At 40.8% G+C, this 17,289-nt stretch overlaps 1 protein-coding gene across 2 annotated transcripts in view; it reads right to left on the bottom strand.

Annotated features, from left to right (window-relative positions):
• The window catches only part of OXCT1 (3-oxoacid CoA-transferase 1), a 161,645-nt gene that overhangs the window by 25,567 nt on the left and 118,789 nt on the right, over nt 1-17,289 (bottom strand). For both annotated transcript variants that reach the window (XR_008201178.1, XM_052658974.1), the window contains exon 14: nt 9,726-9,815. Coding sequence is in view for 1 of the 2 variants with exons in the window: in XM_052658974.1 (XP_052514934.1) it covers nt 9,726-9,815 (90 nt within the window). In the remaining variant the exon portion in view is untranslated. The remainder of the gene's footprint in view (nt 1-9,725; nt 9,816-17,289) is intronic.

Here is a 17,289-nt window from a genome sequence, read left to right as displayed (position 1 = left end):
TCTCAAAAATGACAGAATGACCTCTGTTCATCTCCAAGGCAAATCATTCAATATCACAGTTATCCAAGTCTATGCCCCAAACAGTAACGCTGAAGAAGCTGAAGTTGAATAGTTCTATGAAGACCTACAAGACCTTTTAGAACTAACACCCAAAAAAGATGTCCTTTTCATTATAGGAGACTGGAATGCAAAAGTAGGAAGTCAAGAAACACCTGGAGTAACAGGCAAATTTGGCCTTGGAATGCAGAATGAAGCAGGGCAAAGACTAACAGAGTTTTGCCAAGAAAATGCACTGGTCATAGCAAACACCCTCTTCCTACAACACAAGAGAAGACTCTACACATGGACATCACCAGATGGTCAACACCAAAATCACATTGATTATATTCTTTGCAGCCAGAGATGGAGAAGCTCTTTACAGTCAACAAAAACAAGACCAGGAGCTGACTGTGGCTCAGATCATGAACTCCTTATTGCCAAATTCAGACTCAAATTGAAGAAAATAGGGAAAACCGCTAGACCATTCAGGTATGACCTAAATCAAATCCCTTATGATTATACAGTGGAAGTGAGAAATAGATTTAAGGGCCTAGATCTGATAGATAGAGTGCCTGATGAACTATGGAATGAGGTTCATGACATTGTACAGGAGACAGAGATCAAGACCATCCCCATGGAAAAGAAATGCAAAAAAGCAAAATGGCTGTCTGGGGAGGCCTTACAAATAGCTGTGAAGAGAAGAGAGGCGAAAAGCAAAGGAGAAAAGGAAAGATATAAGCATCTGAATGCAGAGTTCCAGAGAATAGCAAGAAGAGATAAGAAAGCCTTCCTCAGCAATCAATGCAAAGAAATAGAGGAAAACAACAGAATGGGAAAGCCTAGAGATCTCTTCAAGAAAATTAGAGATACCAAGGGAACATGTCATGCAAAGATGGGCTCAATAAAGGACAGAAATGGTAGGGACCTAACAGAAGCAGAAGATATTAAGAAGAGGTGGCAAGAATACACAGGAGAACTGTACAAAAAAGATCTTGACGACCCAGATAATCATGATGGTGTGATCACTAATCTAGAGCCAGACATCCTGCAATGTGAAGTCAAGTGGGCCTTGGAAAGCATTGCTACGAACAAAGCTAGTGGAGGTGATGGAATTCCAGTGGAGCTGTTTCAAATCCTGGAAGATGATGCTGTGAAAGTGCTGGACTCAATATGCCAGCAGGTTTGGAAAACTCAGCAGTGGCCACAGGACTGGAAAAGGTCAGTTTTCATTCCAATTCCAAAGAAAGGCAATGCCAAAGAATGCTCAAACTACCACACAATTGCACTCATCTCACATGCTACTAAAGTAATGCTCAAAATTCTCCAAGCCAGGCTTCAGCAATACGTGAACTGTGAACTTCCTGATGTTCAAGCTGGTTTTAGAAAAGGCAGAGGAACCAGAGATCAAATTGCCAACATCTGCTGGATCATGGAGAAAGCAGGAGAGTTCCAGAAAAACATCTATTTCTGCTTTATTGACTATGCCAAAGCCTTTGACTGTGTGGATCACAAGAAACTGTGGAAAATTCTGAAAGAGATGGGAATACCAGACCACCTGACTTGCCTCTTGAGAAATCTGTATGCAGGCCAGGAAGCAACAGTTAGAACTGGACATGGAACAACAGACTGGTTCCAAATAGGAAAAGGAGTACGCCAAGGCTGTATATTGTCACCCTGCTTATTTAACTTCTATGCAGAGTACATCATGAGAAACGCTGGGCTGGAAGAAGCACAACCTGGAATCAAGATTGCCGGGAGGAATATCAATAACCTCAGATATGCAGATGACACCACCCTTATGGCAGAAAGTGAAGAGGAACTAAAAACCCTTTTGATGAAAGTGAAAGTGGAGAGTGAAAATGTTGGCCTAAAGCTCAACATTCAGAAAACGAAGATCATGGCATCCAGTCCCATCACTTCATGGGAAATAGATGGGGAAACAGTGGAAACAGTGTCAGACTTTATTTTTTGGGGGGCTCCAAAATCACTGCAGATGGTGACTGCAGCCATGAAATTAAAAGACACTTACTCCTTGGAAGAAAAGTTATGACCAACCTAGATAGCACTTTCAAAAGCAGAGTTATTACTTTGCCGACTAAGGTCCGTCTAGTCAAGTCTATGGTTTTTCCTGTGGTCATGTATGGATGTGAGGGTCGGACTGTGAAGAAGGCTGAGTGCCGAAGAATTGATGCTTTTGAACTGTGGTGTTGGAGAAGACTGTTGAGAGTCCCTCAGACTGCAAGGAGATCCAACCAGTCCATTCTGAAGGAGATCAGTCCTCGGATTTCTTTGGAAGGAATGATGCTAAAGCTGAAACTCCAGTACTTTGGCCACCTCATGTGAAGAGTTGACTCATTGGAAAAGACTCTGATGCTAGGAGGGATTGGGGGCAGGAGGAGAAGGGGATGACAGAGGATGAGATGGCTGGATGGCATCACTGACTTTATGGATGTGAGTCTGAGTGAACTCTGGGAGTTGGTGATGGACAGGGAGGCCTGGCGTGCTGCGATTCATGGGGTCGCAGAGTCTGACACGACTGAGCAACTGAACTGAACTGAGAGCTCAGAAGGCAAGTGGGAGAATCCCAGTAGCTGGAATCACAGAGGTACTGGGATTGATGCTGACAAACCAGGGAGCGCCTTAGAGATCATATGTAGCACTCTGAACTTGATCAAAGGGAGATGGGAAGCCATGGAGGGTTTCTGAGCCCAGGAAGAAGTAATATAATCTGATTTATATTTTAAAAACATCACTCCTTCCACTGTGTGGAGAACTGTGTGTGTGTGTGTGTTTCCACCCAACTCTTCTTTTTTTTCTCTGACAATAGGGATCTTAACTTGCATTGCCCTCCAACACCAGTGCCTATTCCTCTGACCTGCAACACACAGGTCCCTTCAAACTTTGCCCCATCCATCAGATCTCCATGCAAATGCTGCATCCCATGAGATGCACTTTGATGTGTAACTATTCTAAGTATTGGTTTATATGACTCTATCCCCATGAGACTCTGATCTGTCTAAATGAAGGACCACATCTTTCTATTTTTAACTTCCTCAGAGCCTATTATAGTGCTCGGCATATAGTAGGTACTCAACAAATATTTGGTGCCTGCAGAAACAAGTAAATTAACATACTTACATACAATAATTCTGCTAAATTTCCAGAAAAAGCATCAAAGAATATTCATCAGAGGATGGAAGGTGCTAAGCCAGCAAATTCATAAAAAGCTGGCTCATTTATATTTGATAGGGTAGAGGTCAAAGTGAACTATATATAAAAAAGAAAGAGAACAGAACATGGAAACAACTAAGAACTTGAAACAACACGATGTATTTGTAGAGATCCTAGAAGAAGTGAAGCCCTGGAAACAGAATGAGGTGGGCTGCTGGAAAGTTGATGATAAAAGATTGGGAGGCTCAGGTAAGCTAAATAATGTGGCCCTAATTCAATCCAGCTTTAGTTTGAGACTAGTCACTTTGGCAGTGGCATGGCATGACTGGTTACCAGGAAAGAAAGTCTGTCTAGCAGTAAGAGGACCTTTGGGATGCTATGCAGATGTGACAAGGACCTAAACAAGCAGAAATGGACAGGATGGAGCAGATCACAGGGGTGTTGTGGATGCGATACGTACAGTGCTTGGTGCCAGGGGAGGGGCAGAAATTCCATGGGTAATTTCCAGAAGGGGCAGGGACATCATCACTTCTCCAGCTGCACTAGCAGATGGAAGATTTTTAGAGGAAATGATGATTTTACTTGTATAAGTGTTATAGCTGAGGTAGTTATGGAACAATCAGGGGGAGTTATCTAATAGGGAAGAAATACAGTCCTAAAATTCATCAGACAATTCCAGTGTGGAAATAAGGATCAGGGATTCACTAGGTAAAGAATAACAGTTGGGGCCAAAAATTTATATAGCATCCAAGAAAGATGCAGAGGGTCAGAGGTGCAGAGGGCCTTGCATGAAGTTACATGGAGCCCTGGAGGAACTAATAAAAAAGATGTGGTGCCTAGGGATCCAGGTTGTTGAGAACAGCTTTGCACTGGGGTAGCATGTGGTTTACAACTTTGGGTCCAAGGCTATAGTTAAGGTCTTTCTCAGAAGACCAGAGAGGGGCAAAGAAAGTCCAAAGAAATGGGCTTTATCTTTAAGAGTATGATCCAGAAATTACATGGGTTCAAATGCTCAAATCCCACTGACTCAAACTTGGTCACATGGATTGACAGCAGGAGGAGAAGGGGATGACAGAGGATGAGATGGTTGGATAGCATCACTAACTCAATGGACATGAGTTTGAGTAAGCTCTGAGGGATGTGAAGGACAGGGAAGCCTGGCATGCTGCAGTCCATGGGGTCACGAAGAGTCAGACACGATTTCGTGACTGAACACCACCACGCAAGGGAGGTCTGGAGAATGTACTCTGTCACTGGGCTACAATGTGCCCAGCTAAAGCCTGGGAGGGTGCTAATACAAAAGGGAAGAAGGGGAGATGAGTACTAAGTGACACAATTCTGTTGCTTTCTTTTAAATATTTTGCTGAGAGAATTCTCTGGCGGTGGTCCAGTGGTGAGGGCTCCTTGCTGTCCCTGCTGAGTGAGAGCAAGGAGTTCAATCCCACAAGCCAAATGACATGACCAATAAAAAAATAAATGAATATTTTGCTGATATCCATCTCAACAAAGCAAGGAGAGCTTTGACCAGGAAAAATGAAAAAAAAGAAAGAAGTAATTCTGAAACCCGATGCTTCCAGAAAATGGCCAGTGTGGGTGGGATGGTGACACAGAGGTAACTCCTGTGAGGATGCAGCATGGAATCGTACGATGAACATGGACTAGACCAAACTGAGTAAAACTTCAAGCTCTGCCGCTGACCTGGACAAGTTTCTGACCTGCCTACATCCCAGCCTTACATTACAGGGTCACCGAGTGGTTAATAGACTCAGTATCTACAATGCCATACCCAGCGCCTTGCACCTAGTGAGGACTCAAACTCATACTCCTTTCCCCTATTTCTCCCCATTTTTAGAGGGCAAAAGAAGGACATGCCAAGAGATCAAAAGAAGAGAAAAAAGACGGTGGACAGACACCAAAAACTACCACTACTTTTTTGTAATTCTGCCTGGAACCTTGACGCCTAAGTGGAAATGAAAGCCATTCTACAATGCCAGTCTGACACCAGTGCGTGCTCTATGTCTCCAGGGGCAGTTTCAAGGCCAGGAAAATGTTATGATGGTTACTCTAGAGCAGCATGGTAGGCAGCCAGGCTTCAAATACCAGAAGCTGCTGGCTGGCTGCAAAGACTTGCAAGGAAAGTTTCCTTCATTTGATTAAAACATTTGTAAACATTAGGTCATGCTATTTTTGTAAGTAACCTACAACTATAACCCTATAGATGAAGAAAAGGAGCAGAAAGCTATACTTAAGACCAGCTGATGGCTCCATCCACTTACTGAAAAAAAAATTAGCAGCCCAAGAATACAAGATTATATTTCCTTTTTCAGATTTTAATTCGTCACTGCAAACTATCCACTCTGTATCTTAGAAAACTGTAGGGATTCTCCCCCTAGGCTGTCCGATTAGTCATAAGGCAGTAGAAGTTACCTGGCATGTCTAAAAGAACTGGTCATTAACTGGAGAGGCCACTAGGAGTGAAAGAACTCTCCTCTCTCTTTTCTTTCCAACCTCTACCAATCTTCAGGCAGACAAAAGATGCAGGAAAGAAGTGGTGAGGTCCTTGTGTTTCCTTAAGTTGGGCCAGTAACAATGAGTCCAGGTGAACAATATATAGTAGGAATCACATTCCAGGAGTAAAAGGTGAAGGTGGCAAGATAGGAAACCTCTTCTTTTGGTTAGTTTTCAAGGTTTGTTGCTATTTAGTTGCTAAGTCATGTCCCATGCTAGCAAAGTAATGCTCAAAATTCTCCAAGCCAACAATATGTGAACCGTGAACTTCCAGATGTTCAAGCTGGTTTTAGAAAAGACAGAGGAACCAGAGACCAAATTGCCAACATCCGCTGGATCATCAAAAAAGCAAGATAGTTCCAGAAAAACATCTATTCCTGCTTTATTGACTATGCCAAAGCCTTTGACTGTGTGGATCACAAGAAACTGTGGAAAATTCTGAAAGAGATGGGAATACCAGACCACCTGACCTGCCTCTTGAGAAACCTATATGCAGGTCAGGAAGTAACAGTTAGAACTGGACATGGAACAACAGACTGGTTCCAGATAGGAAAAGGAGTACGTCAAGGCTGTATATTGTCACCCTGCTTATGTAACTTCTATGCAGAATACATCATGAGAAACGCTGGGCTGGAAGAAGCACAAGCTGGAATCAAGATTGCTGGGAGAAATATTAATAATGCAGATGACACCACCCTTATGGCAGAAAGTGAAGAGGAACTAAAAAGCCTCTTGAGGAAAGTGAAAGTGGAAAGTGAAAAAGTTGGCTTAATGCTCAACATTCAGAAAACGAAGATCATGGCATGAAGTCCCATCATTTCGTGGGAAATAGACGGGGAAACAGTGGAAACAGTGTCAGACTTTATTTTGGGGGGCTCCAAAATCACTGCAGATGGTGACTGCAGCCATGAAATTAAAAGACACTTACTCCTTGGAAGAAAAGTTATGACCAACCTAGACAGCATTTTCAAAAGCAGAGACATTACTTTGCCAACAAGGATCCATCTAGTCAAGGCTATGGTTTTTCCTGTGGTCATGTATGGATGTGAGAGTTGGACTGTGAAGAAGGCTGAGTGCTGAAGAATTGATGCTTTTGAACTGTGGTGTTGGAGAAGACTCTTGAGGGTCTCTTGGACTGAAAGGAGATCCAACCAGTCCATTCTGAAGGAGATCAGTCCTGGGATTTCTTTGGAAGGAATGATGCTAAAGCTGAAACTCCAGTACTTTGGCCACCTCATGTGAAGAATTGACTCATTGGAAAAGACTCTGATGCTGGGAGGGATTGGGGGCAGGAAGAGAAGGGGACGACAGAGGAGGAGATTGCTGGATGGCATCACTGACTTGATGGATCTGAGTCTGAGCGAACTCTGGGAGTTGGTGATGGACAGGGAGGCCTGGGGTGCTGCGATTCATGGGGTCGCAAAGAGTCGGACACGACTGAGCGACTGAACTGAACTGAACTGAACTGAAGTCATGTCCAACTCTTTTGCAACCCCATGGACTGTAGCCCACCACGCTCCTACGTCCATGGGATTTCCCAAGCAAATATACTGTAGTGGGTTGCCATTTTCTTTTCCAGGGCATCTTTCCAACCCAAGGATCGAATGTGTGTCTCTTGCATTGGCAGGTGGATTCTTTATCACTGAGCAAACAGGGAAGCCCAGTTTTCAAGGTTATCTAACTATGAAGTATGAAGAAATCACTATTATTACTGCATCCTCCTGTCAATGGTTGTTCAACTGCTACTTGTGATTTTGGGACTCTCGTAAGAGGAGATAGATAAACACACGTCCTTCTATTCCACCATCTTGAACCAATCTCTTAATCACAAGAATACTTTTTGTTAGTTTGTTCAATTGAAAGTATCTAGGGAAAATATCTAACTTCAGTTCTGGTCTAAAAGTCACTGCCAATTTCCTCACTGTGAGAAGAAAAACAAGAAATGCTAAAAAAAAAAAAAAAAAAAAGCAGAGTATCTTCCTTCTATGAAAAGCTTTAATAAGGGCTTCTAATCAGAAGTTTGAAGTGCCATATTTCCTCTATCAAAAATTCCAGCTGAGGAGAAAGAAAACAGTTTGGGGGTAAAAGAGAAGTGAGAGAGAGAGAATTTGCTAAATACAGGCCCAATGTTTTGAAAACGAATGCACAAAAATAATCTGAAATGAGTCGGACTTCACTGCCTATGTGTCAACATTGAAGGAACAACAAAAGGAAAGTCGGCAAGAGTTTCCTCCAAATAGACATTATGTTCTGGAAAAAATCTGGATTTGATTTGCACGTTTGGCATTCTTTTGTCTCTGAAATGGAGTGTTTTGGATGCTTTTTGCCAGGCACTGCTCAGAAGTCACCTGTGCTGGTTTCATTTCTATTGTTCCATATTTATGCTTCACGGCTCAGTTTTCAGTGTTTACTAAGCAATTTATGATAATTTTGTATTTATTACAGTTTTCACAATGAAACTGCTTCATCATACATATCATTCTGTAACAGAACTCCCCATGGGAAGCAAGTCAAATGCAAATCTTTCAGATCCAGGCTCTCCAACAACACTTCATCACCAAATAAAAAAAGTGAAAATGAACTACCACTTCCACTCAAAACAGCAGGTATCAAGGAAAAGACCCTGATGCTGGGAAAGATTGAGGGCAGGAGAAGGGAACGACAGAGGAGAAGGGAATGACAGAGGGCAAGATGGCTGAATGGCATCACTGACTCAATGGACATGAGTTTGAACAAAATTTGGGAGATAGTGAAGGACAGGGAAGCCTGGCGTGCTGCAGTCCAGGACTTAGCAACTGAGCAACAACAATAAGGTGAAAACAAATAGTTTTTGTTTCAAAACTAAGAATTTTAAAAGGAGAATGATCAAAGGGCATAGAGAGTGAAAAGCGTACTTGTCACTCAATATCAACTTTGCAAATTATCAGAAGCCCAGGGATTCGGGTCAGGAAGGCAATTAAGCTCAGCTGGTTCAAATATAAATAAAAAAGGAATAAGAAAGGAAGTCATACTGATAGCTTGGCATTTAGAAGACTGGGCTTCAAAGTCAGAGATACCAGGACTAATCTCAGTTTCACTAGTTATGTGACCTCAGGCAAGTACTTTACTTCACTGAAACTCTGTTTCTGGACCCACAACAAATACCTATATCAAGCTCATGGGCTTGTACAGGCAAATACACACAGAGCTTAGCGTACCTTTGGAGCAGAGTAAGCTCAATGAATGGAAGCCATCAACACTGTAGGATAATGATATCATCATTATCATTAATTACACACCACGAGGTCAAGGATTCTTGTCCATTTTTAGTCACAGCCAAATTTCAGCAGTGCCCAACACAGAATAGGCATTCAATAAACACTGAATAATTTATCAAAATAAAAGTGTAATATTCTTCAGAATAGACCACTTGCTGTTACCAAGTCCATCATTTTCTAACACTTTCTCAAAATGGCAACTCCACAGCCTTGGTAAAAGGCCATATTATCCATATGAAAATAACTGCTTTTAAAAACCCACATTCTGTTGCATTTTCATTTTTCACAGAAATAGCAACCACTATAACCATCTTTTAACCTGAATCAGAATTCACTGGCAGTCCAGTGGTTAGGACACTGAGCTTCCACTGTATGGCAGAATGAGTTCAATTCCTGGTTGGGGAACTAATATCCCTCATGCCGCCGGGTGTGGCCCCCAAATTAAAAATATCTACAAACCTGAATCAACACCTCTTCCCTAACATCTTTTCACTGCCTTTGAAGACATTATAGCTTTTACCTTTAATGCGCATGTGAGGCAAATAATCAAAGAATGCCCTGATGTTTGCTTCAAAGTTAAACCATTTAGCTGAAGGATAGTAAATAACTGTCTTTATTTGCAATGTTTTGGTCTAAAATATAAACACTATCAAGTTGAGTGATCCAGAGCAAACAATAAAAACCACAGCCACATGACCTGGTGCACAGGATTTCAGCCTCGTGTGAATTTCCAAAAGTAGCCCTCCTTACCTTTGCAGAATGTTCCATGGTGACCACTACTTTGGTTCTGGCACTGGACACTAGATCCATAGCCCCTCCCATTCCTTTCACCATCTTTCCCTGCAAAACAAATAGAAAATAAGAAGTAATTATCTTTCAACCTTTCAGTATGTGGTGTAACAAAATTAACTTGCAAGAAGTTGCTGGAATAATTAATCAGAAAAACTCATTGACCGTCATTGCTTAGTACTTGAACTTTATCACCTTAATATTCTGCTGTTCTCTATTATTCTGTGGCTGAAGGATAAGTTCAGGATAAATATTACTATGTCACATTTATTAAATATAGCTAACATTATTACATCAAAGAAATATTAGCAATAAGGCAATCAGTGGATAAGAAAAGCCTCAAGAATCTTCCCAAAATTCTGGGCACATTACTACTATCAGAATAACAGGAGATTAAAATCTATATACCCCTGACATTAATTTCTTTCTTTTTAAACATACAATTGGCACCAGAGTCTTCAATCACAGACCCTTTCTAAAGCACTCTCTTGAATGTCGTGCAGATTAAATGCCACTAGGTAATAAACTAATGGATTAGTGGTATTTCCCTAGTAATGATTAATATGAAAGGTGGGTCTGTCTTTCTAAAACTTGGCACTCCTCTTGCTCTTACAAAAATAAACCAAAACAAAAATATTTATTTCTGTGAAGCAAAAACGGAAAACAGAAGCAGAGTTCAGGATCCTTTCATCAAGACATTTCTATTGTTGTTCATCTGTCCAGCTCCTCATTCATTAAACATTTACCAACCACATTCTCTGTGCCATATACTCTGAATAATTCCCACTGCCTAGTCTGTCTCCTGGTTACAGAATTTTGAAAAAAGCAAGCGCTTCCAGAGATGATGAAATAAATTCTTACTCAAGTAGATTGACGAGAAATGTTTCTAACACTGAAACCTCCTGAAAATTTAATATATTTTTTCATACAAGTCCTCTTGCTGATTTGACAGTAAATGCTTACAGGGCTCTTGGCTCCTTTCCCCTAATTTCATAGCTTTAAGGAGATTAGGCAATATACTCACACCTGGCTTTAAAACAGTCTCAAATCCCCTGATTTCAGAAACATTTTAGAGGTCAATGCAACACTGCATGAACATGAATTAGGAAACAGAAAAGGGAGTAAGTAGTCAGGATATCTTCGTGGTCTGGAGCTTGTCATTAAATGACATGAGAAGCATGGCAATGGTTGGAGAATGGAGCAAGAAAGGAGTAGAAGAGACCAAATGAGTCTGTCTTCAGACATTAAGATTACCATGAAGCAGAATATCCATGTAGAAATGTCTAATTTTATGTTTCTATAAGTCATGCCTTCAACCTTACTTGACTGCAATTTTAATAAGTTAAGCACCAAGTCATAATATTTCTGTAGAGAACACTGATATGTCATGGTACAAAATACGAAAGTTATAGATGGAAGCAGTGAATGTCTATCATAAACTCCAATTCTTAGAAGTTTGAGATTTTTAAAGCATTAGAAGACACTAAAGCTAGTCCATTTTAAAATATCTCCAACTGCTGTGGTAAGAATATCAGCCAGTCTGAGCTTCCACACAGGGTTTCCCTAGGCAGACTAAGAGTGTAAGTGCCAAAAAATGAGAAAGCCAAAGAAAATTGGAAACTAAGTTAGTGCATTAAACGTTCCTTGAATTAAAACAAAATTCTTTGAATTAGAATATACCACAGTCCAATTTTGTCCATTGTGACACAATGATACTGGTAAAAGTTTATGACAGCCTCTAAAAAGAAGCTTGTCCATTTTAGGTGAATCTGATGTATGTATTTTAAACCACTGTCAATTATTTAAGAAAGACTTATAGAGTACCAACTAGGAACATAAAACCATAGTGGCACGAATATGAAGAGCTATAAAACATGCTGAAAAGAACTACCTCTTGTTTCTGTTAAAAAGAACTTTATCCCTCGACTCAATGTAAATAAACAGCCTTCACCATGCAAAGGAATTCAAGAGATCTAATGTCCTGTCCTCAAAGCACATGCTATGCTTCAAAGCACTCTTCTGAAACTTACACATTTGTTTCCAAGAGTGAAAAATGCAAAAGATTAAGTGCAGAACACCTGAGATCTATTAACCCATTGTGTGTCATGTGCAAAAACACCGAGAGACAGGTTAATCCCTGGGTCATGATCCCCTCAGGAGGCCATGGGAACCCACTCCAGTATTCGTGCCTGGAGAATCCCATGGACAGAGGAGCCTACAGTCCATGGCTACAGTCCATGGGGTCGCAAAGAATTGGACACGACTGACGTGATGTAGCATGTACACTCACAAATCTCTCTGAATTTGGGCTCATTCTTCATAATTCAGGAATAAGAATATCTGCCCTACCATAAAGCTGTTGTGAGAAATGGATGAAATAATGTATGAAAACTGTGGAATAAACAAAAGTTTCTAAGTTTACCGACTTACATATTCAGTCAATTCCGTTTCCTGAGTGTTTTAACATAAGCCTGACTGTACTCGGTGCTAGAGTTAGAGATGATCAAGACAGGCTTCTTTCCTCGTAAATTTCACCACTGAGGGAAGGGAAAGCATCTTTGTGCAATTAAAGAGACTGGAACCAAATCTCTTCCCTGTAAAAGAAGCATTCTCCACCTCTCCCTCATCCCAAGGCAGAGCTAAGTGCCTCTTCCTGTGTCCTTGGCACTATTCGGTATGTGATTCTATCACAGTGAATGTCAACTCTCCTTTTCTTTCTGTCACTGTACTGTTCATTATTATTATCACTACATTATAGGGGCTCGGATGAATAAGTGGATAAATGGCTTCAACTAACATAGGTATGTTGGAGCTCTAGCAGAACACTGCAGATGCAAATGCTAACTGTGCCTGGAGAGGAAGGAATGGGAGGAAGAGGCTGGGGCAGGGGGGTGTCACAGAAGAGATGCTTCACAAAAGCAGCCTGCCAAATGGGAAAGAGAACAGCAGTGACCCCTGAGGGAAAGCAATTCTAGCAAGTTAACAGGAAAAACCTTCAAATGTTTGTTTTCACATTTTTTAAGTAAGTCCATTGTGTTAGAAAAAGAAAATACAACATTTCCTTCCATTTCAATTCCCAAGTGATTTCTGAAACAGAATCAATTACTAAAGGAAAACAACTTATTCTATCTATACCAGCAGAAAAAAACAGTTATATAAGACATACTCTCTGAAGCAGGTGGGAAATTCAACACAGTCTCTCAGCCCCACTCAGCAGGCACTCTTCTGGGACTCTACTTGCATATCTCAGTTCTCTGCTGCAGCTGGGAAAGACATCTGCCTGAGTGCTAGACAACGGAAGAGAGGGAGGAGACATCTGTGGTTTCAGGTTCTGGCCCATAAAAACCTCTCACATGGAATCCATCATGCTCCTTCAAGTTCTATAATCTGCACACTGACATTGTAGATGACTGAGCTTCCTTCAGCCTGAGTCCTTCAATGACCATGTGGAGCAGAGCCCACTTATTCAGAAACAAACTGCATTGTTCAATACAAGTGAAAAATAAACATATAAGGTGCTAAACCACTGAAGTCAGGAGGCTTATCTCTTACATCAGCTAGTGTGACTAATAAAATGGTGTATTGTCCAAAACAGTTCTATGTAAGAGACAGGATTCTGCACAGAAACAGAACTAACTGTTACAGCTGCACAACAGTGGGGGACCTGAGGCCTCCTAAGGAGACGTTTTACCACTGCTCTTTTGTGGGGGGGTGGGCGGGGGGGGGGGGGGGTTTGTGACTCAGCCAGATACTGTCATAGGCACTGTAATTACCTGTTTATCCAAATGTCCTACACACTGATTGACATTTGATAGAGTTGAGATACAGATCTTATCTCCATCTTCATCTCCCTCCTAGAAACCCTATATCCTATTCAATATACAAAATAAAAAGCTGATAAAACAGAGAGGTTAAGGAGCTAAAAATATACTTTTAAATAAATCACAAGAGAGAAAGTGGTATTTAGAGAAAAACAGGCCTATAATAAAGAAGAGATTCTGGGCACGATTGAAGCACTGGGCCAGGGTGACACAAAGTGTGGCTTTCTTTAGAATCTCATCAGCAAATACACATTTCTTGAATGGGGCAACTTTAGTTCTGAAATGTATTCTGGCTAGCATAATGGGGAGATGATTGCTGGATACTCATTTCATAGCCAGCTCATTTTATGGATTGACTCTGACATCAAGTATGAAAAGAATACTGAAATAAAATGCACTAGAATGCTGCATCCTGTATTATTTAATACGACAGTTATAAAACTTTTCTAAAAAGATACTGACTCAAGTGTTATCCTCCATTCACAAATACTTCCAGGGTCTATTATGAACCAGGAACTAAAGAATTAGGAATAAAAAATGAATATGATCATCTACCTCTTTTTCCTAGGAAATATATTTAAACCCAAATAAATATGTTAAACACATTTTTATTTACTTTGATACTATTTCCTAATATCAGAATTCTGAAGAAAAGTGAAGGAAACTGTTAAAATACCATTTAAAATAAAACATGAAACAACTTTTAAAGCATTTTAAACTACTGCTATGTGCCCCACTGAAAAATGTGAATCAAGTGTAAGAAAAAGGGAAAGATAGCTGTTATTTATTAATAAAGCTAGGGTTTGTTGTTCAGTATTAAATACCAGAACATTAAGAATTCTTCTCAACCCAAATGTAAGCTTCTTTACTTCTATTTCAGTTCCCCATTATTAAAAAATGTTCTAGGATAGAAAAGGGCCTCTAAACATGTTCCCAGCTAAAGTGCAGGATAGAGGGAAAGTAAAAACCATAATAATCAACATTGTTTAAACAAAGAGAGAAAGGTTATAAAAGATTTAAATTTTGTTTTAGCTTAGCAAAGTTATAACAGAAGTACAGCAGAATATTTCTCTTTTCTGTTATACTTTGTATTCAGAACCAAGAAAAACGTGACTTTCTTTTCTAAGATTAATGTGTATTTCCCAGGACAGGTGAATTGATCATGTAAACCAATTAATATGTAACTATGAATGAAATAATAGTCTCTACTGCTAAGTAAATTGACAAAATTGCTTGTAACCAATATCAGTTATCAATCATAATATGGGCTGAAAAGAAAAGCATTATATAAAAAGCAATACTTGAATAAACTCAAAATTTCATTTTAGTAAGCACCCTTGCTCCTGTTCTCTCTCAGATCTTGTTTCATCAATTATCCCCCTCTTTGTAGACTCTTAATACACTGAGGTCCGATTTCTGTCTTGATCATGCCCTTGAAGTGAGAACTACTCAATCCATTCTCTAATATTTAATCATTTGATTCAGTAATACTGAGGGTTTATTTTATACATTCCTGGGACTTTTCACAACGTTTTACACTCTTGTCCACCAATTTCTGAACACTCGCTATACTCACTGGCTTCCACGGTTCATAAAATACCTCCTACTCTCTTTCAGGCCCCTTCTCACATCCTTTTTCCCACACCAGCTTTGTGTGCTGGCCAACTTAAAACCTCTACCCTTGGGCTCCTGCTCTTGTCACTACTTGTTCTCCACGAGTGACTTCATCTGTGTGCTCATGATATAAATCACTCCATCTCTGATGTTTCTAAAACCACACTTCAGCTCAAATCTTGGCTCTGAGTTTCAGATTTCAATATCCACCAGTCAACCCTGTGGCACAATCTATTGGCTGATTCCCAAAATAATTTCCTCTTGTTTCTGGGCAACTGGCTACATTTCCCAGCCTTCCTTGAAGTTAGGGTTCATCATATGGATAATCTCTGACCAATGGAACAGGGTGAAAGTGATATATAATACTTCCAGGACTGGACCATAAAATCTTCCAAGAACAAGTTTCCATGTTTTTCCCCTTCCTGCAAACTACATGTTGAAGATGGTGCAGCCACAGAACAGCAGAAATCTCAATCCCTGAATTACCGAACAGAAGACAGCTGTCTGCCAATAAGGAGTACTCATTCTGGTCCTGTGGGTGTGAGAACTAAAAACTTCTATTATAGTATGTTAATTATTCATGCCTCAACTCAGTATAGTCCAAATGAAATTAAGCATCTTTTCCAAGGCAAATCTCATCTGTCCACCAACTTCCTATTTCTGTTAGTGGCCAACCATCTCAGGGACTGAATCAGAAATGTTCCTATCTCTTGCTTCTCCTTCACTATCTACGTACAATCAATGAGTCATTCAATCACAGTATTTCTTGAGTTTGACCATTTCTTACCCTAGATAAGATCTTTAAGACTTCTTCCTAAGTGGTGTTATAACATCCCTAGTAGTCAACCTGTGTTCAGCGTTGACCTTGGTGCTATGCTGTGCTTAGTCTCTCAGCGATGTCTGTTTCTTTGTGACCCCATGGACTGTAGCTCACCAGGCTCCTCTGTCCATAGGGATTCTCCAGGCAAGAATACTGGAGTGGGTTGCCATCCCCTTCTCCAGATCTTCCCAACCCAAGGATGGAACCCAGATGTCCCACATCGCAGGCAGATTCTTTACCATCTGAGCCACTAGAGAAGCCCCTTGACCTTCTCAAATCTTTCCAACTCACAACCTCAAAAATAATCTTCCTATAATTAGCATTTTATATCATTCCTCTGCTTAAGACTCTCCACTAGTTCCCCAGTGCTGCAGGGTAAAGCCTAAGCACCTCACTCCGTCTGGCATAGAAACTATGATGGCCTGGCCTGAACCCTCCTCATCTCCTTACACCCCAGTTCCCATGTTTACTCCAGGAACAGTGAGTTTCTGGTCTACCACATATGACTTTACATTATGCTATAAGGCTCCACCCTCATTCTTTCAAGTGTACTCCAGTTACCCTTTATGTATCAATCATGATTACCTCTCCCAGGAATCATCCACATGCGTCTGCCCTATCCCATCAACAAGACAGATTAGGGACCTCTCTTTGCTGCTCTCACAGCATCCTTGCTCAGTCTCACTGCAGAATCAGTCACATGGCCTGCATTAGGGTCAGAGCTGATGTTCCACTGGCAAGTAGTGATGAGGCCTCATCCCTAATCAATCCAGGTAACTATAACTGAAATTATTCCTCATGAGAAGCATACCATTTCCCTCTCTAACAAACTCGGTCCCACCCACCACCACCATCTAACAACTTTAAACACAATACCAGGCCTCCAAGACAATCCAGCTATGACTACCATATGCTGTGATCAATCACATCTATTGTGATTCATCAGTATCTGTGCACTAAAGAAATCAATTATCTTCAAATAGGAAAAAGGAGCCCTGGCTATTAATTACACTGATTCTCTCATTTTGTAAAAGTATAAATACCACTAAGTCAGTTCAGTTCAGTTGCTCAGTCGTGTCTGACTCTTTGCGACCCCATGAATCGCAGAACGTCAGGCCTTACTGTTCATAACCATCTCCCGGAGTTCACTCAGACTCACGTCCATCGAGTCCATGATGCCAGCCAGCCATCTCATCCTCTGTCATTCCCTTCTCCTCCTGCCCCCAATCCCTCCCAGCATCAGAGTCTTTTTCAATAAGTCAACTTTTCT

The sequence above is a fragment of the Budorcas taxicolor genome, chromosome 20, assembly GCF_023091745.1.
Source record: "Budorcas taxicolor isolate Tak-1 chromosome 20, Takin1.1, whole genome shotgun sequence".
NCBI classification, from domain to species: domain Eukaryota; kingdom Metazoa; phylum Chordata; class Mammalia; order Artiodactyla; family Bovidae; genus Budorcas; species Budorcas taxicolor.
Note: the sequence above shows the minus strand (reverse complement) of the source record. Positions and strands in the feature narration are given on the sequence as shown.